At 43.0% G+C, this 26,609-nt stretch overlaps 1 protein-coding gene and 1 pseudogene across 5 annotated transcripts in view; both read right to left on the bottom strand.

The window, feature by feature from the left end:
- THADA (THADA armadillo repeat containing) overlaps window positions 1–26,609 on the bottom strand; it is a 706,980-nt gene that overhangs the window by 171,302 nt on the left and 509,069 nt on the right. For all 5 annotated transcript variants that reach the window (XM_056568134.1, XM_056568135.1, XM_056568137.1 and 2 more), the window contains 2 exons: window positions 13,370–13,488; window positions 11,131–11,216 (listed from right to left, as the gene is read on the bottom strand). In XM_056568134.1, the coding sequence (XP_056424109.1) occupies window positions 11,131–11,216; window positions 13,370–13,488 (205 nt within the window). The remainder of the gene's footprint in view (window positions 1–11,130; window positions 11,217–13,369; window positions 13,489–26,609) is intronic.
- Window positions 23,416–23,591, bottom strand: LOC130363334 (U2 spliceosomal RNA; annotated as a pseudogene).

Raw genomic sequence — 26,609 nt, 5'->3', positions numbered from 1 at the left:
TGTCATCATCCCCACCCCCCTTCATCATCCCACACCCCCCCTTCATCATCCTCTTGTCATCATCCTCTTCTCATCATCCGCCCTCAGTGGTCTTCAACCTGCGGACCTCCAGAGGTTTCAAAACTACAACTCCCAGCAAGCCCGGGCAGCCATCGGCTGTCCGGGCTTGCTGGGAGTTGTAGTTTTGAAACCTCCGGAGGTCCGCAGGTTGAAGACCACTGCGGCCTTCAACATCATCCAGCCCCCTCTCACCCCCTTTAGTTCTGTACAGTACTCACCTCCGCTCGGCGCTGGTCCGGTGCTGCAGGGCTGTCCGGAGAGGAGGTGGTCCGGTGGGATAGTGGTTCCGGGCTGCTATCTTCACCGGGGGCGCCTCTTCTCCGTGCTTCCGGCCCGGAATAGAGGCGTTGCCTTGACAATGACGCAGAAGTACGTTGGCAATGAACGTACCTCTGCGTCGTTGTCAAGGCAACGTGACTATTCTGAGGCCGGGCCCGAAGCGCTTAGAAGAGGCCTCCCCGGTGAAGATAGCAGCCCTGAACCACTATCCCACCGGACCACCTCCTTTCGGACAGTCCTGCAGCACCGGACCAGCGCCGAGCGGAGGTGAGTACTGTACAGAACTAAAGGGGGGTGAGAGGGGGCTGGATGATGTCGAAGGCCGCAGTGGTCTTCAACCTGCGGACCTCCGGAGGTTTCAAAACTACAACTCCCAGCAAGCCCGGACAGCCGATGGCTGCCCGGGCTTGCTGGGAGTTGTAGTTTTGAAACCTCTGGAGGTCCGCAGGTTGAAGACCACTGCGGGTGGAGAGTTCACTCGAGTATAAGCCGAGGGGGGTGTTTTCAGCACAAAAAATCGTGCTGAAAAACTCGGCTTATACTCGAGTATATACGGTATGTACTCTTCTTATCCCCGATTTCCTCACTCTTTCCCCTTCATCTCCCCCTATGCCCTATTTTCTCCCTTATCCTGCATTCTGTCTATTTTTCTTTTATCCTCCAACCACTTGTATTAGACAACAACTGGCCTGTACCTGTTTTTCAATGTTAAATATTTACTCCTGCCTCTCATGCAGTCCACCCTATGTCTAATTAGATACCGGAGTGCCTTAGTCTATTAACGGGACCTATATTGTCCTTTGAGTATCCGGTCCTCATGAGTATCTGAGGTACGAGTACCCCTAATTGTGAATTTTTTTTTTATGGAGGAGCTCTCTTGCTTTCATTTGTTATTTAAGATTTGTGATTGTGCCTGTTTGATTAACATGCTTCCTTGTATGTTTATGTTTTGAAAAACCTAATAAATATATATTATTGAAAAAAAAATTCCTGTATTCACATTCATCATAATAGGGGGTAGTTTGTGCTGAATGATGGGAGAACAAACTTTTTATGTATCTAATTTAACACAAGGCCACAACATAACAAAATGTGAATAAAGAGAAAGGATCAAAAGACTTTCTAAACGTCTTGTACCTATTTTGTGGCCCAGACATGAACTGGCACTTCCAGTCCAAACAAATCCTAATCTTAATTTTCCTTCATTGCTCTCTCATTCTCCGCACCACCTGAACACACCGCATCCCACAATTTTTCTTTTAATCGTGGAAAGTGAGTTGTAGTTGTCACATGTTCAACATAAATCCTGGCATTACTCTCATTGTTCACATGTCAGTTCATATTCGTCGATTATTAATACAGATTAAGTCACTGGCATTGGATATATATTTTAGGCCCCCTTGTCAGGTAGAACAATGAATAAAAGAGACTTGAAAAACAAAATGCCGAACTGGGCCATTGTTGTCCTGTCAACATGTTTAGGCTTCTTCTGCAGGAGAAAAATGACCACTGGTTGCTCGGTTCAGTAACTGCGCAGTCAACAATGTGATTTATCACCACCAGGGAACCCGATAAGTTATTTATCTGTAACACTAAACAAAACTGGGGAATCATCCATGCAACTAAAAATGAGGCTTATAGTCCCATTGCATAGATTTGTTTTCTTATTACAGCTCCTTTATAAAAAGAAAAATCATATTTTCTCCTCCTTTTCTCCGCTCAAAGAGCGCTCATAAATGTTATTGTCCCCTCGTTGTTCTCTTCTCTATTGCACTTGTCAGAGCAGCAGTTTGTGCTCCAGAGTTGCTCTTCCTTACTAATACTGGTGACCAGAAGTTTTAACCATTGTCAGACATTTTGTGCTGAAGGGCCACTGTTTGTAGTCAGCCGGTCAATTGCATATTTGAAAAATGTTGGTGTAAATATGTTCTCAAGTCTCTATATGTTAGTTACTTTGAGGCCCCTTGACTATCACCACAAGCCAACAACTCTATACTGTATACTTTTAGCTCACTTAAAGGGGTACTCTGCCCCTAGACATCTTATCCACTTACACAGCTGGGACCCCAGCAATCTCTGTGCAGCAACCAGCGTCCATTTACAATGCTTGGTGCTGGTGGCGGAGGTCGTGGTGTCCCAACCACGCTCCTCGTACGTCACGCCACCCCCCCTCAATCCAAGTCTATGGGAGGTGGCGTGCCCCCCTCCCATAGACTTGCATTGAGGGGGCGTGAAAATATACAAATCCGCTGTTTAGACTTGGGCAGAGCCAGCAGGGACATCTATTTGCAGGGAAGGAATAGAATTTAAGACTGCAAACTGCAAACATAACCAAGTCCTGAGGCAGCAGCAGCAGCGCAGCACTGAGATTCAGTGTTATGCCAGGAGGCGGAGCAGGCGTGTGAGGCCATGGAGCCAAAGCGCGCAGCCCTGGCGTTCACAGCGCTCGATCCCGCCTGTCTGATTGACAGGCAGGGAGCGAGCGCAGGCTGACTGAATTCGGACCGATGCCCGGCCGGGATCGGTCCGAATTCAGCTGGCTGCAGCTGGCCACTAGGAGGGAGACCCCTAGTGGCCGGAATTAAAAAGGAAAATACAATATTTTAACCACAAAAAAAATTATTGAAGTATATTAGAAATATGTTGTAGTACATAAGTACTACAACATAGAAAAATAAAAAGTTAATGACAGTGCCCATTTAAATAAACTGGATTTCTGCATTTTCTACACTGGCAAGGTGTTTCTTCATAACATGATCACTATCACCACTGCCTCCCCACAACTTTTTACATGTTCCCCCATCTGGCAATATATATTGGGTGAAGCACAACTTATAAGCAAGTCTTAAAACTTTTATTATTAAGGCATAAACAAATTATAGTTTTAAAAAAAAGGCAGATTCTTGATAAGTTTAACCTGCCTGGCCACAGATGTGTTACTGGGAAAATTATACCCGTTATATTGCGTTTCTCCTACTCCACTCTTTTGTTCCACTAAATGGTGAGTGGTGCCAAAGGTGTCTTGTGGCCACCTACCTGCTTGGCAAATCAGAAAGTGCATGTTTTTGTGAGAATTAGGAAAGGGAGTGTTTACAAGGGTCGCATAATTGTACAGACAATGGCTTCTAGAGTGTATAGCGGACTACAGAAGTACATGAAAAGTAATGTCCATTGTGCAGAGCCGTAGCTAGGCTTTCCTTCATCCAGTGGACTAGTATGTCCCCTTGAAGAGATCACCAAACAGGAATATAGAGTGTTTTAAGATGTGCAAAGCTCAATGAGAAATAGATTATGCAAAGTAGCTTATTTTCAGAAGGAAAATAACTTTCTCTACAGTGCCATTTACTGGAGGAAGCTTCTCTTACAATTAATGTCCAATCCTTAATAAGCCTAAAAACATGATTGGGGATTATATGCCAAGCCATAATGTCAATGTAGTGCAGTTTGCTACCTTAGTCCTGTATCTAAATACTCTGGCCAAGGCAAAATGGCTTGTTGGTGCCTCTCTTGCCACTTGGCACCAGGGGCAAATACTCCAGTTGCATTCCCTTTTCATTGTGTTATAACAGGGCAAGGCCAGAAGGGGAAGCACATATAACAGGACCTAAAGGGGCAGTGTAAGTATAAAACAAAAAAGTCATGCACTGTCCTTCAGGCCCTGTAATAGGTTTTAAAATAAAGTCATGCACTGCCTCATCAGGCCCTGTAATAGTTATAAAACAAGAAAGTTCATAGTTCGTATGGTCGATCAAGTTCAACCAGGATTTCAAGGGAAGGGGCATAGTTGGATAAAGGGGAAGGGATGTGATTATATTTCTGCATAAGCATTAATGGTATATTGTTCTAGGAATGTATCTAACCCTGTTTTAAAGCTTTCAACTGTTTCTGCTGTGATCAGTTCCTGAGGTAGACTGTTCCATAAATTCACAGTTCTGATGGTAAAGAAGACGTGTCGCCCCTTGAGACCAAACCTTTTCTTCTCCAGATGGAGGAAGTGCCCCTTTGAAGAGTTTAACCTGGAACAGTTTTTCCCCATATTTTTTGTACAGGCCATTTATATACTTATATACGTTGATCATATCCCCCCTTAAACGTCTCTTCTCAAGACTAAACAAATGTAATTATTTTAATCTTTCCTCATAGCGAAGATGTTCCTTTTCCCATATTAGTTTAGTCTCAGATCTCTGCCCCCTTTCCAGCTCCAAAACTTCACTTTTATGAACTGGAGCCCAAAGCTGAACAGCATATTCCAGGTGAGGCCGTACCAATGCTTTATAAAAGGGTAGTATTATGTCTCTGTCCCTTGAGTCCATGCCTCTTCTGATACAGGACAATCTCCTGCTGGCCTGAGAAGCATAAGACACATAAGTCCCAATATATCAAAGATCCACGCTATAGACCTAAATCAACAACACCAAAGAATAAGCATATAACGATCCAAAATCAAGTTATAAAAGTCAATTTTATTAAACACATATGCTCAAAAGGACATATGTTTAAAAACTAAACTAAAGGAAAAATACATGGTAGCATGGTGCTGGAGGAACCGACTGATAAGAGACTACACACAAAAAACGCAGCTAATAGCTGAGGTAAATATAATCAATGTACATAATAAAAACCATAATTGTTACTGTGCTTCAAGCAAAAAAGTGCATGTATATAGATCATACTGGTAGCTATCCTGTAACAGAAATAAAGTGACACAGTGCAAAGAGATATGCAAGTCACAAAGGTACAGAAAAAACAGACCATACATGTGGATAATTAAATAGAAGTACACTGATACAACACAATATCATTACCACAGTGGGGAAAGGCCAACGTGCGTGCCTCCACCACCCAACGTTTCGCTCAGGGCTTCATCTGGGTGATTTTTCTTTGGCCTGACACTGCATGCTTGTTATGAGTAGCGCTGCTGCCAGACGCATTGGCCGCGAACGCACTCCTGCTCTGTCTTTCTGTGCTGGCTCCGCTTTGGTTCGCATCCCGGGACGCGCCCGCATGCGAATGCCAGGCCTTCACTCACCTCCCCACATCTCTGTCCCCTCTGCTGTCCCTGGCCTCCGGCGCATGCGTCCCCACCTCCTAGGGCGTGCGCGCGCCGGCTTCCTGTGATTTAAATGGCCAGCGCACCATTCATTGGTGCTTGTCTGGTCCTGACCTTATTTAACCCTGCACTTCCTCTTGACCCCTGCCAGATCTTTGTTCCCCACAGCCTTAGAGAAAGCGTTCTATACTTGTGTTCTGCCTTACTGTGTACCAGACCACCTTGCTACGTTTCCTGACCACGCTCCAGTGCCGCCTGTCCAAACCTTCCTGCCTGTCCCCGACTATGAGTTTGCCTTATCCTTCCTGTGCCACGCTTCACCTCGGCAGCCTGTGTGGACGAGTTGTATCAGGGGTAGAGACCTGGGTGCCACTTGCCGCAGCAAGTCCATCCCGCTTTGCGGCGGGCTCTGGTGAAAACCAGCGGCACCTTAGACTCCGCTCCCTGATATGGCCCACTCAGCGGATCTACTTCTCCACTGCCGTTACAATGCTATTCTGCAGTCAATGATTTAAAAGTACACCCAGATTCTTCTCTACCACTGACTCTCCCAGTTGAACCCTCCTAAGACATCCGATGCATGCAAATTTTTAGTACCCAGATGCATAACTTTACATTTATCCACACTGAACCTCATTTGCCAAGTGGATGCCCAGAAACTTAGTCTATCCAGTAACTTATGCACATCCTCTATAGACCGTACCCTACTACAAAGCTTGGCGTCATCTGCAAAAACAGAAACAGAGCTGTTAATACCATCCTGTATATCAATAAATAAATTAAACAAGAGGGGGCCCAGTACTGAACCTAATAACCAGGGACCAATCAGAGTACGAATCATTGACTAGCACTCTCTGGGTACGATCCTTAAGCCAGTTTTCAATCCAGTTACAAACTTAAGTTACCAAACCCAAAGACCTTAACTTACCTATCAGATGTCTATGAGGGACAGTATGAAACGGTTTAGCAAAATCCAAAAACACTATATCCACAGCCATTCCTCTGTCAAGGCTACTACTCACATCTTCAGAAAAGCAAATTAGATTGGTTTGACAACTTCTGTCCTTAGTAAAGCCATGCTGGCTATTACTTATAATACTATTATCCGCTAAGTATTACTGTATGTTGTCCCTTTTCCCACAATGCACGTTAAGCTTACCGGTCTCTAATTACCTGGGGAAGACCTAGAGCCCTTTTTGAAGATTGTCACCCCAATCGCCTTGCACCAGTCCCTCGGCACAATACCAGACACCAGAGAATCTCTAAATATAATGAACAAGGGTACAGAAATGACTGAACTTAGTTCTCTAAGAACTCTTGGGTGAAATCCATCCGGTCTTGGAGATTTGCTTGCATTTACTTTACTTAATTTACCTTGAACCATATCTACATTAAGCCAGTTGAGTACATTACATGATGTGTTACCAGCACTGGTCTGACACCAACACTACCCCTTCAGGCCCTGTAATAGGTATAAAACACTCCACTTTTCCTGGAGTTTTCCTTCAAAGTGTATCTGGCAGTCACTAGATGTCTTTTTCAGAATGTTATGCACAGGATATGAACATGATGCTACATATAACACAATGTGACATCAATGACAAATATTTGCTCTCATACAGCTGACAAACTAGTCTTTGCTATATCTGTATAACTCTCACATGCCAGATACCGCAGCACTATAGTCACAGCATTTCATCTAATTCACACAAACATGGGTGTAATATCAACATAACCGCACTCAGAACGTCAGTGCCCTCACCTGGGTGCACTGCTCACACAGCCGCACCCATGATTTCCTGTTACCATATCACTGTTGTTTTGGGCATATAACCTTAGCATCTGCACAAACAACAAATATCCATGTGCTATTTTAAACTTGTACCGTCAGCTAAATCACATGTCAATATAGACTCTAAAATCTGGAAACTTGTAATGCTGAGTACAATGATGGAACGCCAAAAGATTCAGTGGACTACTGGCTCTTGTAAAAGCACAATCTTTGACTGGTTAGCAATGTTTGAAGGAGTCTTAAAGGGGTTGTCTGCTATGTGTACTCACAATCTTTTATAAAAATTACCCAAATATAATATAATAATGTATATAGAGTGTCTTGCTACTAGAGAGTCCGCCCATAGTTGTCAGGAACTTTCCTCTCTGGGCACTAGCGCAACACCATTGTCAAAAGCATGCCGGCATGCCCAAAAGCATCCATCACAGCATCATGCAGGTTAAGTGGGCCAATCAGGAAGTAGGGACGCCTGGTCAATCAGGTTCCGCACCACCATCCTATTCTTCCCTACTAGGTTATGTTCACATCGAGGAATTGCCATTTATGGAGACTGCACATTATATTTTATTTTTTTAAAGTAGAGATTTATAAACTTTTCCAGCCTATACAAACAAATGCATAGGCAAAACAAGTACATGAAATGCATGTGGTCATGAGGCATAGAGTATAAAGGAAGGAATGGGACAGGGCCGATGACGACTCAGGGTGCTAGCATTATCGATGTCCATCTGTAGAAACCCTGCATGAATGCTGGGGCAGGCCTCATCAGGAAAGGAGGGGGAAGGAGGAGGTGTACAGGAAAAGAACAGAGGGGGTAGGGGAAGGGCAGGGAGGAAAGTAAGGAAGGAAGGTAAATCACTTAGGGCAGGTTCTTACCTCACAGGACACCTCCGGAGCTCCAGGCCGCGAGACCATGGCAGCGGTGTAGAGGAGGTCTAGAGGAGGTGTACAGCATTGGAACTGTGGAAGGGGATGGGAGGTTATGTGGTCCTGGGTGGAGCCGGGGGATAGAGATCCCTAAACTAAGGGAAGGAGACAAATTCAGTCCACGGACACCAAAGCGTAAAGTGCTTGGCCGAGTGTCTTTGGGAATCTGCTATGAGTTCCTCCATTCTGTGGAGGTGGGACACTTCCTGGAGCCAAGACAAAAGGGTGGGGGGGTTAGTGGATTTCCAAAGTCTGGGTATCACCGTCCTTGCCGTCAGGAGAAGAAAGTGTAACAAAGACTTTGACCATCGAGAGATCGGGCCAGGTAGGATGCTGAGGAGGAGAGGGCACGGATTGAGTGGCACATTCACATCGGTCAAACGATGTATCACATCTAGAACCTGCTTCCAAAAGGACTCCACTTTTTGTGACACAGAGCCATGGCCATTTTCAATTCCTGGTCAGAAAGTACACGACCCAATTCGCACTCCCAGCCTAGCCGAGAGGGTAAGGGGGTGTCACTGCCGTGGTCTAAGAGAAGGCCATACAACACACTCACCGGGCGGTGGACTGGCGCTGCGGAGGCACAAAGTCGCTCAAAGGGTGTAAGTTGGTGATGTAAGTTGAGAATGGATTTAGAAGTGGTATAGAAGTGGCGTAGCTGCATGTATTGGAAACTGAAGGAAGGGGGAGGGGGAGGAATCAGCCCTGTAGGATGTCAGATGGGGATTTTAAAGACGTCGCAGAGAGGAGAATGTTAGTCCCTCTTGCTTGTCATTTTCCAGCAAGGACGGGGAAGAGAATGCTGGAGTGAACGCTTTAATGCCAAAGACCAGGGTCAGGGGTCCGTTCGGGAGAAGAAAAGTCGAATTCCTCAGGTAGGAGTTGCGCACGCATACTATGGAGTGTAGAATCGGAGGTAGGGTTGACACGGTGAGACTTGCAGCGTCCTGAGTCGGAAGCCATAGAAAGGACCTCGGGTCAATGCCTGCGGATGAGGACTCAAGGTGTACCCATAATTTTGCCTTATGGTGATGGAAACTATCTAAGACTCGGGTAAAACTGCGGCCAGGAAGTAAGAGAGGCAATCCGGTAGAGCCACGCCTCCCTCTAACTTCCTCCTGATCAGGACATGCCGTGCCAAGCGAGGGTGTTTGTGTGACCAGATGAAGCCAGAGAGGAGCCTAGTGATGTCTCGGAAAAATGTACTGGGGAGATGTATCGGAATGGTAGAAAATAGGTCTAGAAGGCGGGGTAGGACATTCATCTTAATGACATTAATGCGGCCTAGCCAGGAAAAATCACTCCGTTCCCATCTGGCCAGGTTGGATTTAATGAGTTGGAGCAGAGGGAGATATGAGTCAGGTAGGTGGGCAGGGACTTGGATTGCCATTTAAATGGGTACGTAGTTTGCAGATGATGGGCAATGCATGGGGGCCGGCAGACTTTAAGGGCTCCACACTTAGAGGGATTCAGTTTGTAGTTGTTGTGGGCCGTGAAGCATTGTAGGGCTGACATTAGGGAGGGGAAGGATGTGAGAGGGGAGGAGAGGTAGAGAAGGAGGTCATTGGCGTAGGCGGAACATTTAGAATGGTATGGGGGGGGGGGGGACGTGCAAGCCCCTTATATCCAGATTGTTGCGAATGTCAGTGAGTAGATGCTCCATACACAAGGCATATAACAACAGGGATAGTGGGCAGCCCTGTCTCGTACCGTTACGTATGTCGAAGGGATGTGACAGCTGTCCATTCAGGCGTACCTGGGCCTGTGGGTTTGAGTGCAATGCCATAATGCAATCCTTCATTGTGGGGCCTAGTCCTATTTGGGTGAGAGTTGCATTCAGAAAGCCCCAGTCCAGCCGATCAAAGGCCTTCTCCGCGTCGAGGGAGAGGAGGAAAAGCGTCCGCTGGCGTTTCCGAGCTAAGTGAATAGCAGAGAACGTTCTCAGCATTTTGTCCCTCGACTCCCTCCCACGGATGAAGCCCGCTTGGTCTGGATGTACAAGGTCCCCCATGAAGTTGGAGAGCCTGATTAAGACTGCGCATTTCTGAGCATGTTCTACCGGCACCTACTGTTTGCGAAATGTCTGCCTGTGGACATTCTGCCATGTGAACATAGCCCTATAGTGTATTTAGCACATGTCTCTGCAGGTTACTAATGTCTGTGATTTTTTGTTCTGCTTCCGATTTTGTACTGCATTGCTATCCTGGTTTTGACCCTTTATGTTTTCTGGTTTATCCTTTCTTTGCAAAACGGAGCCCCTTTTTCGAAAAGATTCTAACTGAAGATGTGAGGAAGGATCTAATGTTTCTTGTTCGTGGTACATGGTACAACAAGGAAGAGTTAATATGGTCTCTTGGGTCAATAAAACTGACTAATACATAGGCTTCTGTTTTTGTTCATGCTGATGATTTTTCTACATTTTTTACATTGATTGTTTGCTTGATGATTTGTAGTCTACAACTTAATATATTGTCCTCATTGTTACCTCATGTTATTTTTCCTTAATGACTGCAATGTTTCTACAGGTCAACATCTGCTTCTTTAGGTTTTCTAGACAATGGATGGACAGATCTCTTGCTTTCAAACACTATTTCAGTGCTGGACATTTGTTTTACCTTCCAGGGATCTTTAACTACACTGATACTTTGATGAAAGTCATCCCTTTATTACTGGGACTTTCTACTTTATTGTATATTTATGCCACGTAGCTGCTAATGGATATACGTATGACTGTTTGTCCACAGTATTGTTATGTGGATGTTCTCTACTTTATCATTTTTTATCAACAAAAATGTGCCATATTTTCTCACAGAGGTCTCTTGAGATTTAAAAAACAAAAAGCTTTATTTCCGAAACATCAGCACCACTCTTGTTCATGGAGCCAATGTTTTTATTTATTTTTTTATATTATATTTTCTCTAATTTTTCCCCCCCCATATTTATTGTGTATTTTCCTAAATAAGTGAGCAGCTAGAAGAACAAACAAAACACACTGCTTGCACGGTCCCTACTCACATACCTTGGTGTCTGTCCGTTCCAAGAGAAGTGACAATAATATTTAGGATGTCCGTAAATGTCGCTCTTGTTACGAGACACGGGTTTTGCCTATAACAAAACAATTGGAAGAACAGTTAAATACTAAAGTCCTTCATTTGCAGCCGCAGAGCCTGTAGGTGCCCGACAACAAAGACACAAACCACGTGTTTTCTAGAACAATAGCAGAGCATAATGTAAGATTGAATTGGTTTTCCTTCCCCTGTGGCCATGAGATAAATACATAAATATGCATTGATTGGTTCTCTGCTTTTAGTGACCTAATGTATTATTCAATGTAATTCAATCTAGGTCCAGTGCATATGATTCTGATCAGGACATAAGCTGCAAAACTAAACCAGCAACGGGAAATCACATTATACTCCTAATGAGAAGTGTTCAGAACGGGCGCGAGGCACCAATGGATGACAGACAATGGATGACTGAAATTACCACCATGTTTAACTCATTTCTACAGTGAGCTTCTGATGATCTGACACCAGGATTCATGTGATGTCAAATCTAATAGGCTATGGTCCAGATGTATCAAACTGTGTGAGAGAAAAAATGGAGTGATTTTCCCACAACAACCAATCACAGCTCAGCTTTCACTTTACCAGAGCTTGTTAGCTGAGTTGTGATTGGTTGTTGTGGGAAAATCACTCTATATGTCTTATTGGTTTTAAACAATTTACAGTCAAATGGGTTGTCCAGGTTCTCCAGGGAACCCGTCATCACTTTAATGCTGTCTGAACACAAACCATCATGCTGGTACCCAGTGGCTTCTTCCTGATCAGCCTTGAATGACCATTTTCTCCATACATCCAGACAAGAAAATTCTCTCTCTCTAGGCTGGTGGAGCAGGGGGAAGCCACTGGGGACAAACACAATGACTTGTGGTTCAGGCAGCATGAAGGTGATGACAGGTTCACTTTTATTATGCTCATTCATGGCTTAGGAGTCCATTGGGTGTCCAATAGTGAACAACAGATATTGCTGTATACATGTTTATACAGAAAACAACTAACCACTGGACTCCTAAGGGCAGAGGAGTTGGGATTTCAATCATCATGTTACATGCTCTACTGAATCTTTTCCCACAAAGCTGTACATCAATACGCTCAGGCTCTATAACATGGTGCCTGTATATTGCAATTTTATAGTGACAAGGTTAAAGGGGTATTCCAGAACTTCACACAATAGGTGTCTGCTCAGAGGTCGAAACCCCCTGACCCCACCACCCGCTGCTATCCTAAGATTGAAAGTTATCCTCTATACACAGTATACGGGACAGCTGGCTGATCTGTGGACTTTGGACTGCTGGGACCCCCACGATCATGAGAAAGAAGTGGTAGCGTGCATCCTCTGGCATTCCTCCATTCACTGGCTACAGGACTTAAAGGGGTTATCCAGGAATTGAAAAACAGAGATCATTTCTTTCAAAGACATCTCCCTGTCTGTCTCCAGGTTGGGTGTGGTTCTGCAGCTCAGTTCCATTAAATTGAATGGAGCCAACTTCTAAAACCACACCCAAAGTGGAGTCAGACAGGGAGATGTCTTTGAACGAAAATAGGTCTGTTTTTTGATTCCTGGATAACCCCTTTAAGAACATAGCCAAGTTCAGACCTCAGCAATGTACGGAAGTCCTGTAAGGAGTGAATGATGTGGTAGCCTAACATGTAGCTTTTAATTATCTTTAATTTAATTGGAAATTATGCAATTCTTTATTTCACCCCTGGTGGCGCTGCAGGGAAACAGTATACTTGTTCCGGTTCTCTCATGGAGTGTAGATGATCGCTGGGAATCATAGAAATGAGAAGATCTGCAGCCAGTCTATTGTCATGGTCAGGAGACCCTTTCTAACAAAAACAGAAAGTCCAAAGTGGACACACATTCTAATTTTTGTTGTTTATAGTTTTTATTTGTATTTTTTTTGTATTCTATACCAGGATAAGCTTTATGTAAATTTTTTTTTGTTTTCTATACCAGGACGAGCTTTATGTTGATTTCTTTATTTTATTTTATTTTTACTTTTTTCATACCAGGATGAGCTTTGTATTTTATTTTTTTTGTGTTCTATACCAGGTACCAGGATAAGCTTTATGTTGATGTTGGTGTTTAGTTTTCTATACCAAGATGAGGTTCATTTTTTATTATTGTTAATAAATTCATTTACAAGATCAACTGAGAAGAAATCTTTTTATTACACCTCCTCAGTTACATACCTTTTGGCGAGCCACAGCCTGGCTTTTAAGCTGTCGGTGATGTCACAGATCTCCTGCTGAAGTCGCTTTGAATTAGCTATGTGTTTCGCCTCAAAGAAGGACTGCAGCATGTATAAAACCTAAGTGAAGCAGAAGAAGAAAAAAATTAGAAAAAAAAATGCCAGCTCTGTGAAAACATGTTCTAATTCCAGCTCCTGTGAACCTACCGCTCATCAGAATCCATCCTTTGATGAGTGAATGGACACCTGTATAGTGAGGGTTGGAAGCCAGGCTTTCAGCTGGAAAGACTGCTCCCACCGGAGAAGGCTGCACATGTACTAGGCCCGAATCCTTTCCTTGTTTATAAATCACGGCCTGTGAGCTTCTTTCATGGAGAATGAAAAAAAGCCAAGTTACCTCACCATGCCATCATGGTTTCCTAATGAAATCACATCCTTCTAATTAAAAACAACCGATGAGGCGCTAGTGTGCCGGAATCCAACTACAACAACTAGCCCGCACAATTCAGCCAAATGTTATACAGCCGCCATATGAAGCGCACACACTTCCTAACTCTACTGAGGAGTGAAAAGCTAGACAGGGCTGTAAACCTGTAAACTCAGAGTTGTAGATTTGCAACAGTGGGAAAGGCTCAGGTTGGTTAAATTGGGAAATAATGCCCATAGAAATCTTTTACCTTATCCAAAGGTCCGACCACAGGGGAAAGGGGATGAGATGCCTCACAGCTCTTTAGTATGTGACTCTGACACAAAGAAACAACATAATCCAGCTGGGTGGCATCCAATATGGCCCCATCCGATCCAACAATGATTTCTCAGAGCTTTTCCAGGCAAACTACCATAATATGCAGTCAGGTGGGAACAAGGGGTTAATACATTTGCCATTGAAGACTTTTGGGAAATTTGGTGAAGAACCCGAAGTGAGCTGCAATGGTGGTTGCCACCCAGCTTTTAAAAGGAAGAGATTTTGAAATGTACTAAGAGTTGGTTGGTAAATGATGGAAGAATAACCAGCATTGAGAGTCTGTCATATACATTACATGAGTGGGCTATCCCAATGGAATTAGTGGGGTCGGCGAATACCTGAGACTCTGACCAATCAAAACTATTGACATCCAAATTTTCAGAAATAACAGTAATGCTTTAAGGGTCCCATGCGCACCTTGTTCAGCAACGCTATCTTTCCCGATCCCCCTTCATACATAAATGCTCTGCTTGGCAGCGTATTCAAGTGTTCTGAGTGTTAGATCTCCTCTGGCGTAACATATCCCTCCATGAGAAAAAGAATCAAACTTTTCAAATTCAACACGACGGACCCTTTTCTCAGTCTACCCCAACTTTGGAGAGAGATTCAGGAGGCCCATATTCAAATTATATGGTCAGCCGTTTCACCAAAATCTTTCATTCCTGTATGCATGAATAAGGTTACAATTGCCCTGGTAAATCTGACATGTCCCTACACACTCAAAGGCAACGCCAATGGATATAGGCACATATCATATATACAAGGGGAATGGTAGCACCCTGTATGAAAATACCACAGGATTAGGTAAAACATGGGGAAAGATCTGTCAATCGGGGTCGGGGGATACCCAATGACTCGGAGCCCCATTCCTGGAGGAAGATGACATCATGATGACTCAAGGGGCACAGAGTGAATACATTTTTTGTGATATGGAGCCTATCAGTGTTTCATGCTGCACGTGGTTTGGGCAGAAATGTCACAGTATACATAGAAATATTTTTTGTACAATGAACTGTAGTTTGATGCTTTATATAAGCCATAGGACAGGTGGAAGCGGAATTACCACATGAAACTGCTACTAAAACAGATCCCTGGTACCTGCTCCTGACCACAGCTTAAAAATAGCAAATCTGGGCACAAACATAACCGGCTGTGAAATCTCTCCAATTACAGGAGGAAATACCAGCAACAATATATCTATTATATATATATATATATATATATATATATCTCTGTATGTAGCTGTATATATCCATCTACCTGTGTATAGCTATATAACTGTACGTAGCTGTATACAGTATATCCATCTACATGTGTATCGCTATATATATCTGTAATGTATCCATCTATCTGATATATATATATATATATATATATATATACATATATATATATATATATATATATCTGTATGTATCTGTATATATCCATCTACCTGTGTATAAATATATACTGTATATGGTCTGTGGTCACCACCTGCAGAACCAGTCCTTTATTTGGGGTGTTTTGCTAATTGCCTATAATTTCCACCTGTTGTCTGTTCCATTTGCACAACAGCATGTGTAATTGATTGTCAATCAGTGTTGTTTCTTGAGTTGACAGTGCGATTTCACAGAATTGTCATTGACTTGAAGTTCCATTGTGTTGTTTAAGTGTTCCCTTTATTTTTTGGTAATAAAACAAAAGACAGACAGCGCTCCATCGTGTGATACCGTTGTTGCACACAGAATTTAGTAAAGGTGGATATTACTCTTACCCCAAAGGGTTACACTCCACCAAGTGCAACAATGGATCAAGGCATAGAATATGAATAAGGTGTCAGGCAGCCACTCCTCGTCTCGTCAAATGTAACGATAAATAGATGAAAACTCCAGGATGTGGACAGGATACACGGGCGCTTGACAACCAGGTAACAGGATAAAAAGGTAACAGGATATTTATTTTCCCATAATGCAACGCGTTTCACAACCCTGCTTCATCAGACATTTGATGCCTGATGAAGCAGCTGTGCTGTGAAACGCGTTGCATTATGGGAAAAAAAATACTTTTTATTCTGCTACCTGGTTGTCGAGCGCCTGTGTATCCTGTCCACATCCTGGAGTTTTAGTATTTCTCACAGAAAAGGATTGCAGTAACACATGTTTTGCTATACACATGTTTATTCCCTTTGTGTGTATTGGAACTAAACCAAAAAAGGGAGGAAAAAAGCAAATTGGACATAATGTCACACCAAACTCCAAAAATGGTCTGGACAAAGTGCTTGGCACTCATTCAAAATTTTGGATAAATAAGATTGCTTCAAGCATGTGATGCTCCTTTAAACTCACCTGGGGCAAGTAACAGGTGTGGGCAATATAAAAATCACACCTGAAAGCAGATAAAAAGGAGAGAAGTTCACTTAGTCTTTGCATTGTCTGTCTGTGTGTGCCACACTAAGCATGGACAACAGAAAGAGGAGAAGAGAACTGTGGATACTTGAGAAATTGTGGAAAAATATAAACAATCTCAAGGTTACAAGTCCATCTCCAGAGATCTAGATTTGCCTTTGTCCACAGTGCGCAACATTATCAAGAAGTTTGCAACCCATGGCACTGTAGCTAATCTCCCTGGGTGTGGATGGAAGAGAAAAATTGATGAAAGGTGTCAACGCAGGATAGTCCGGATGGTGGATAAGCAGCCCCAAATAAGTTCCAAAAATATTTAAGCTGTCCTCAGTGTCAGCGAGAATGATCCGTCGACATTTAAATAAAATAAAACGCTATGGCAGGAGACCCAGGAGGACCCCACTGCTGACACAGAGACATAAAAAAGCAAGACTACATTTTGCCAAAATGAACTTGAGTAAGCCAAAATCCTTCTGGGAAAAAGTCTTGTGGATAGATGAGACCAAGATAGAGCTTTCTGGTAAAGCAAATCATTCTACTGTTTAGCGAAAATGGAATGAGTCCTACAAAGAAAAGAACACAGTACCTACAGTGAAATATGGTGGAGGTTCAATGATGCTTTGGGGTTATTTTGCTGCCTCTCGCACTAGGTGCCTTTAACGTGTGCAAGGCATCATGAAATCTGAGGATTACCAATGGATTTTGGGTCGCACGGTACAGCCCACTGTCAGAAAGCTGGGTTTGCATCTGAGATCTTGGGTCTTCCAGCAGGACAATGACCCCAAACATATGTCAAAAAGATCCCATAAATGGATGGCAACAAAGCGCTGGAGAGTTTTGAAGTGGCAGCAATGAGTCCAAATCTAAATCCCATTGAACACCTGTGGAGAGATCTTAAAATTGCTGTTGGGAAAAGACGCCTTCCAATAAGAGAGACTTGGAGCAGTTTGCAAAGGAAGAGTGGTCCAACATTCCGGCTGAGAGGTGTAAGAAGCTTATTGATGGTTATAGGAAGCGACTGATTTCAGTTACTTTTTCCAAAGGGTGTGCAAACAAATATTAAGTTAAGGGTGCCAAAAAATGTTGTCCAGGCCATTTTTGGAGTTTGGTGTGACATTATGTCCAATTTTGATTATTTCCTTCCTTTTTTTGGTTTAGTTCCAATACACACAAAGGGAATAAACATGTGTATAGCAAAACGTGTTACTGCAATCATTTTCTGTGAGAAATACTTAATTTTCTTGAAAAATGTCAGGGGTGCCAACATTTATGGCCATGACTGTATTAAATATATATACACTGCTCAAAAAAATATAGGGAACATTTAAACAACCCAATGTAACTCCAAGTCAATGACACTTCTGTGAAATCACACTGTCCACTCAGGAAGCAACACTGACTGACAATCAATTTCACATGCTGTTGTGCAAATGGAACAGACAACAGGTGGAAATCTGAGGCAATTAGCAAGACATGCCCAATAAAGGAGTGGTTCTGCAGGTGGTGACCACAGACCACTTCTAAGTTCCTATGCTTCCTGGCTGATGTGTTGGTCACTTTTGAATGCTGGCGGTGCTTTCACTATAGTGGTAGCATGAAACGGAGTCTACAACCCACACAAGTGGCTCAGGCAGTGCAGCTCATCCAGAATTGCACATCAATGCGAGCTGTGGCAAAAAGGTTTGCTGTCTGTCAGCATAGTGTCCAGAGCATGGAGGCGCTACCAGGAGACAGGACAGTACATCTGGAGACGTGGAGGAGGCCGTAGGATGGGAAGAACCCAGCAGCAGGACTGCTACCTTGGCCTTTGTGCAAGGAGGAGCACTGTCAGAGCCCTGCAAATTGTGCATATGTCCACATGTGTTACAGCCCAACTCCGTGAAGGACATTTGGCATTTGCCAGAGAACACCAAGATTCGCAACTGCGCCACTGGCGCCCTGTGCTCCTCACAGATGAAAGCAGGTTCACACTGAGCACATGTGACAGACGTGACAAAGTATGGAGATCCCTTGGAGATCGTTCTGCTGCCTGCAACATTCTCCAGCATGACCGGTTTGCGGTGGGTCAGTAATGGTGTAGGGTGCCATTTCTTTGGAGGGCCGCACAGCCCTCCATGTGCTTTCCAGAGGTAGCCTGACTGCCATTAGGTCCCAAGATGAGATCCTCAGACCTCTTGTGAGACCATATGCTGGTGCGGTTGACCCTGGGTTCCTCCTAATGCAAGACAATGCTAGACCTCATGTGGCTGGAGTGTGTCAGCAGTTCCTGCAAGAGGAAGGCATTGATGCTATGGACTGGCCTGTTCCCCAGACCTGAATCCAATTGAGCACATCTGGGACATCATGTCTCGTTCCATCCAACAACGCCACGTTGCACCACAGACTGTCCAGGAGTTGGCGGATGCTTTAGTCCAGGTCTGGGAGGACATCTCTCAGGAGACCATCTGCCACCTCATCAGGAGCATGCCCAGGTGTTGTAGGGAGGTCATACGGGCACGTGGAGGCCACACACATTACTGAGCCTCATTGTGACTTGTTTTAAGGACATTACATCAAAGTTGGATCAGCCTGTAGTGTGGTTTTCCATTTTGATTTTGAGTGTGACTCGATATCCAGACCTCCATGGGTTAATAAATTTGATTTCCATTGATAATTTTTTTGTGATTTTGTTGTCAGCACATTCAACTATGTAAAGACGAAAGTATTTCATACGATTAGTTCATTCATTCAGATCTAGGATGTGTTATCTTAGTGTTCCCTTTATTTTTTTGAGCAGTCTATATATATCTGTATGTATCTGTATATCCATCTACCTGTGAATAGCTATATATATCTGTATATATAAGGCTCGCAAGAGAGCCGAAACACGTCACATGTTACTCTTGTCTAATCGTTTGGAATAAAGAATTCTGATTTTACCGAGCATTTCCACGCCGGACATCCTTCTTTTGTTCTATCTATCTATCTATCTATTTATATATATATATATATATATATATATATATATATATATATATCTATATCTACCTGTATATAGCTATACATATCTGTATATATTTATACATATTCAACTATCTGTGTATATCATATATACTCCAGATAAGTGAAAAAAATATGGTGGCTTTATTCCATGGTGGCTTGTTTTTGCATTGAATAAAGCCACCATATTTTTTTCACTTATCCGGAGTGCTGAGATCTGGATGTAGCAGTATTTATCCATCTACCTGTGTATACCTATATATATCTGTATATATCGATCTATCTGTCTATAACTATATATTTATATATATATATATATATATATATATATATATACATACATATATATATCTGTATGTATCTGCATATATCCATCTATTTGTTTATTGTCTACATAAATACAGTATCTGTATATATCCGTATATATATCCATCTGTATATATATATATATATAGATATATATATATATATATATATATATATATTGGGGTCAAGTATTTTCCTCAGAGAGAGGAACACCGCTTCTGATGTAAAACTGAGATTCAAAAAGGCCATTAGCACTCCGCGGGCTTCCGGGTAAGGAATATGCAAAGCAGCTCATCACACCACCTTCTCAGGTAGCGTGCCCTAATATCAGCTTTGGCTCCAGTTACAAAGTCTCAGAAGCTGATTGGGATTTATGCCAAGCCAGAATTCTCCCCAGAAGTGAAGAGGACACATCTGCAGACAGCTTATTTTTAAAGAGCCGAGGCACGTGCTCTCTATCACCCAAAGTGCAAGAAAAAGTGCAAACGTGTCACACTAAAAAAACATGCACAAAGGATGCGGTCTATCACTAAGCCCTTCTCCAACAGGAGAGAGGCCCCCCAACAAACCTACCCTTCACCTCCGGGCCAGAAGGCACCTGCAAGGATCCAGGTTCGATGCCCCTTTTCGCCGAAGCTACTAAGGGGCCAAAAATGCTCCTGGCTTCAACCTAGGCATTAACCAAGGTATCAGCCAAGGAGCCGTATACTGGTGGCATCTTGACCAAAGCCAGTTCCTATGCTTCCTGGCTGATGTGTTGGTCACTTTTGAATGCTGGCGGTGCTTTCACTATAGTGGTAGCATGAAACGGAGTCTACAACCCACACAAGTGGCTCAGGCAGTGCAGCTCATCCAGAATTGCACATCAATGCGAGCTGTGGCAAAAAGGTTTGCTGTCTGTCAGCATAGTGTCCAGAGCATGGAGGCGCTACCAGGAGACAGGACAGTACATCTGGAGACGTGGAGGAGGCCGTAGGATGGGAAGAACCCAGCAGCAGGACTGCTACCTTGGCCTTTGTGCAAGGAGGAGCACTGTCAGAGCCCTGCAAATTGTGCATATGTCCACATGTGTTACAGCCCAACTCCGTGAAGGACATTTGGCATTTGCCAGAGAACACCAAGATTCGCAACTGCGCCACTGGCGCCCTGTGCTCCTCACAGATGAAAGCAGGTTCACACTGAGCACATGTGACAGACGTGACAAAGTATGGAGATCCCTTGGAGATCGTTCTGCTGCCTGCAACATTCTCCAGCATGACCGGTTTGCGGTGGGTCAGTAATGGTGTAGGGTGCCATTTCTTTGGAGGGCCGCACAGCCCTCCATGTGCTTTCCAGAGGTAGCCTGACTGCCATTAGGTCCCAAGATGAGATCCTCAGACCTCTTGTGAGACCATATGCTGGTGCGGTTGACCCTGGGTTCCTCCTAATGCAAGACAATGCTAGACCTCATGTGGCTGGAGTGTGTCAGCAGTTCCTGCAAGAGGAAGGCATTGATGCTATGGACTGGCCTGTTCCCCAGACCTGAATCCAATTGAGCACATCTGGGACATCATGTCTCGTTCCATCCAACAACGCCACGTTGCACCACAGACTGTCCAGGAGTTGGCGGATGCTTTAGTCCAGGTCTGGGAGGACATCTCTCAGGAGACCATCTGCCACCTCATCAGGAGCATGCCCAGGTGTTGTAGGGAGGTCATACGGGCACGTGGAGGCCACACACATTACTGAGCCTCATTGTGACTTGTTTTAAGGACATTACATCAAAGTTGGATCAGCCTGTAGTGTGGTTTTCCATTTTGATTTTGAGTGTGACTCGATATCCAGACCTCCATGGGTTAATAAATTTGATTTCCATTGATAATTTTTTTGTGATTTTGTTGTCAGCACATTCAACTATGTAAAGACGAAAGTATTTCATACGATTAGTTCATTCATTCAGATCTAGGATGTGTTATCTTAGTGTTCCCTTTATTTTTTTGAGCAGTCTATATATATCTGTATGTATCTGTATATCCATCTACCTGTGAATAGCTATATATATCTGTATATATAAGGCTCGCAAGAGAGCCGAAACACGTCACATGTTACTCTTGTCTAATCGTTTGGAATAAAGAATTCTGATTTTACCGAGCATTTCCACGCCGGACATCCTTCTTTTGTTCTATCTATCTATCTATCTATTTATATATATATATATATATATATATATATATATATATATATATATATATATATATATATATATATCTATATCTACCTGTATATAGCTATACATATCTGTATATATTTATACATATTCAACTATCTGTGTATATCATATATACTCCAGATAAGTGAAAAAAATATGGTGGCTTTATTCCATGGTGGCTTGTTTTTGCATTGAATAAAGCCACCATATTTTTTTCACTTATCCGGAGTGCTGAGATCTGGATGTAGCAGTATTTATCCATCTACCTGTGTATACCTATATATATCTGTATATATCGATCTATCTGTCTATAACTATATATTTATATATATATATATATATATATATATATATATATATACATACATATATATATCTGTATGTATCTGCATATATCCATCTATTTGTTTATTGTCTACATAAATACAGTATCTGTATATATCCGTATATATATCCATCTGTATATATATATATATAGATATATATATATATATATATATATATATATTGGGGTCAAGTATTTTCCTCAGAGAGAGGAACACCGCTTCTGATGTAAAACTGAGATTCAAAAAGGCCATTAGCACTCCGCGGGCTTCCGGGTAAGGAATATGCAAAGCAGCTCATCACACCACCTTCTCAGGTAGCGTGCCCTAATATCAGCTTTGGCTCCAGTTACAAAGTCTCAGAAGCTGATTGGGATTTATGCCAAGCCAGAATTCTCCCCAGAAGTGAAGAGGACACATCTGCAGACAGCTTATTTTTAAAGAGCCGAGGCACGTGCTCTCTATCACCCAAAGTGCAAGAAAAAGTGCAAACGTGTCACACTAAAAAAACGTGCACAAAGGATGCGGTCTATCACTAAGCCCTTCTCCAACAGGAGAGAGGCCCCCCAACAAACCTACCCTTCACCTCCGGGCCAGAAGGCACCTGCAAGGATCCAGGTTCGATGCCCCTTTTCGCCGAAGCTACTAAGGGGCCAAAAATGCTCCTGGCTTCAACCTAGGCATTAACCAAGGTATCAGCCAAGGAGCCGTATACTGGTGGCATCTTGACCAAAGCCAAGATGCCCAGAGGTTGCAGGGAAGTGAGGAACCAAAAGGCCACACACACCTCCCCTAGACCGCCAGGAGGGACACCCAGAAGGGCTTCCGCATCCTGACAATCCTGTGTACAAATAAAGACACAAACGTGGCACAGTGACAAAACATAAAAATAATAAATAAGTGGACGAGTGCAGATATACTGCCCGGTCATCCGGCCAGATCTATAAATAATTGCCCTGATCCTAGCCAGAAGGCCGGGATACCAAGGGTGAGTGCCAAAGGTGAAGAGTATGGTGCAGTGCGTTCACTCAGTGAGTTAACACCCAGCGAGTTTCACCACTCCCCGAGGCACAGAAGTACCTCGGCTCTACACCCCTCTACCTCATGGCGAGACCCGGAGGGAACAGGTCACATCAGAGCAGCCGTCGAGCTGATTCCTCAGAACCAGCCCCGGAACACCTGCCCCCTCCATGCAGCACCCATCCCCACCAGTCTCACACCAGCGTTTCCCATCCACTGGCAGAAACTGATAAGAACAGATACTACACTTGATCTTAGCCAAAAGGGCGAGAAGCGATCCATCTGCAGACAGCTGTTTCAGGGTGCTTGCCCCTCGTCAGTACAGAGCAAGGTGTTCTGGCTTAGCTGAGGATGAGAGACCTATGACTAGCTAAAGGGGTCAAGTATTTTCCTCAGGGAGAGGAACACCGCTTCCGGTGTAAAACAGAGATTCAAAAAGGCCATTAGCACTCCACAGGCTTTCTGGGTAAGGAATATGCAAAGTAACTCATTCTGTCTGAAGTTTGCTAGAGACCATTTGGATGATCCAGAAGAGGATTGGGAGAATGTCATATGGTCAGATGAAACCAAAGTAGAACTTTTTGGTAAAAACTTTGGAGGAGAAAGAATGCTGAGTTGCATCCAAAGAACACCATACCTAGTTTGAAGCATGGGGGGGTGGGGGGGGGTGGAAACATCATGCTTTGGGGCTGTTTTTTCTGCTAAGGGACCAAGATGACTGATTCTTGTAAAGGAAAGAATGAATGGAGCCAGGTATCGTGAGATTTTGGGTGAAAACCTCCTTCCATCAGCAAGGGCATTAACGATGAAACGTGACTGGGTCTTTCAGCAGACAATGATCCCAAACACACCGCCCGGGCAACGATGGAGTGGCTTCATAAGAAGCATTTCAAGGTTCTGGGACGGCCTAGCCAGTCTCCAAATCTCAATCCCATAGAAAACCTTTGGAGGGAGTTGAAAGTCTGTGTTCCCCAGCGACAGCCCCAAAACTTCACTGCTCTAGAGGAGATCTGCATGGAGGAATGGGACAAAATACCAGCAACAGACTTACCTTGTGAAGACTTACAGAAAACGTTTGACCTCTGTCATTGCCAATAAAGGGTACATAACAAAGTATAGAGATTAACTTTGTTATTGACCAAATACTTATTTTCCACCATAATGTGCAAATATATTCTTTAAAAATCAGACAATGTGATTTTATAGATTTTTTTTCTCATTCTGTCTCTCATAGTTGAGGTATACCTATGATAAAAATTAGAGGCCTCTCATCTTGCACAATTGGTGGTTGACTAAATACTTTTTGCCCCACTGTGTGTGTGTGTGTATATATATATATATATATATATATATATATATATATATATAAATCTGTATGTATCTGTATATATACATCAATCTGTGTACAGCTATATATATATCTGTATATATCCATCGGTGTATAGTTATATATCTATATCTGTATGTATCTGTATATATCCATCTATCTGTGTATAGCTATGTATATATTTGTATATATCCATATATCTGTCTATAGCTATATATATCTGTATGTATCTGTATATATCCATCTATCTGTGTATAGTTATATATATATATATCTGTATGTATCTGTATATATCCATCTATCTGTGTATAGCTATGTATATATTTGTATATATCCATCTATCTGTCTATAGCTATATATATCTGTATATATCCATCTATCTGTGTATAGCTATATATATCTGTATATATCCATCTATCTGTGTATAGTTATATATATCTGTATGTATCTGTATATATCCATCTATCTGTGTATAGTTATATATCTATATCTGGATGTAGCTGTATTTATCTGTATGGAGATCTATGTTGCTATTGTGGTTTATGGTTACGTTGTCGCTGCAGTGTAACCTACTACAACTCCTAAATCCTGGACCTGGACACAAATAGTGCAGTGGTTGACCAACTTTCCTGAAACTTTGTGAGGTTTAGGAAATTCTATATTTAACATTAGTATATGTATAGTCACAAATCTTGGCTAAAGTTTTCCTATAGACAATATGTGCATTCAACAAACCCTAAAGTATTAAATCAAAACAAAACAAAAAGTTTTTATGCAATTCCAGAAGCAATAGCATATAGTATAAATACCTGAAAACTGTACAAGAGGCGGCCTCTTCATGTTACACTAGCTGTTCCTTTAGGAGAATCCTTAAAGGGGTACTCCAACATCAGGTAAAAATGTTGCAGAAGTATATAGCTTTGCTTATCTGTCTGCCCTAGTTCTGAAGCCACCAAAAATTAGGTCTCAGTCCTGTATGTCCTGGTTGTACTACAATTCCCAGAATGCATTGCTTTCCTCAGCTCGTCATCACTTCCCCCCATCCTGCCTACTCCCCTCCTACAGCAATCCTGCCAGCTGCCCACCAAAGCTGTTGCACATCATCTTATTTCAATAAGTGAGGTTGCAGCATTTGCTATTCATTCCCTGTCTGTTCCTCTGCCGGTGGCGTTGTTCAGCACAAGGCAGCATGGGAGAAAGCACCATATTCTTCCCTAAAAATGCCAATAAAGATATTTATATGTATTTGGCAGATGGTGATTTAGGCTGCAGGTGCTGGTCAGAGGTGGTGAATCCATCAGGAGTAAGATCCTCCTGAGATATAGCAGAGGATTATGCATTGTCTCAGGAGAGAGGGGGGAGCCGAGGAGCTGGAGACAACATGCTGACAATGAAAGGGATACACAACTTCCTGTCGGGGCAAATCACATAAAAGCCTGCTGAAGCCAGTACAATTTGTGATACCACTATATTAGTAAGTTACCGTATATAACTTGTTGTGATAATTTTATTTAAATACAATTTGCTGATACCAGAATACCTTTAAGCATTAAAAGGGAGCCCTATCAGTACAAAACTGAACTGAGACTTACGGTATGTTAACTTCACTTTGACTTGGTGGGGTTTTTCATTAGGGCTAGAAATGGTCCATAAATCATGCATTGCAGATGGTAGACAAAAAGGGTTAACTACTATGCACCATCTGAACCAACCCATGGCACAGACTGTGACAATTAGGCACTTTGTCACTTTAAAGGAGTACTCTGGCGCGCACTTTTTTCCTTTTATCCTGTCCGGGCTGCAAAATAAAAGAAAACACACTTTCTCTTACCTGCCAACGAGCCCCCGGAGCTCCGGTACACTCCGGTACAGGTGTTCGGTCCCGGGGCTGTATTCTTCTTACTTCCTGTTAGCCCGGCACGTCACACAGAGCTTCAGCCTATCACTGGCCGAGGCGGGACATCGCTGC

This window comes from Hyla sarda, chromosome 3 (genome assembly GCF_029499605.1).
Source record: "Hyla sarda isolate aHylSar1 chromosome 3, aHylSar1.hap1, whole genome shotgun sequence".
Lineage (NCBI taxonomy): Eukaryota > Metazoa > Chordata > Amphibia > Anura > Hylidae > Hyla > Hyla sarda.
The sequence above is the reverse complement of the archived record's forward strand: the minus strand, read 5'-3'. Positions and strand labels throughout refer to the sequence as shown.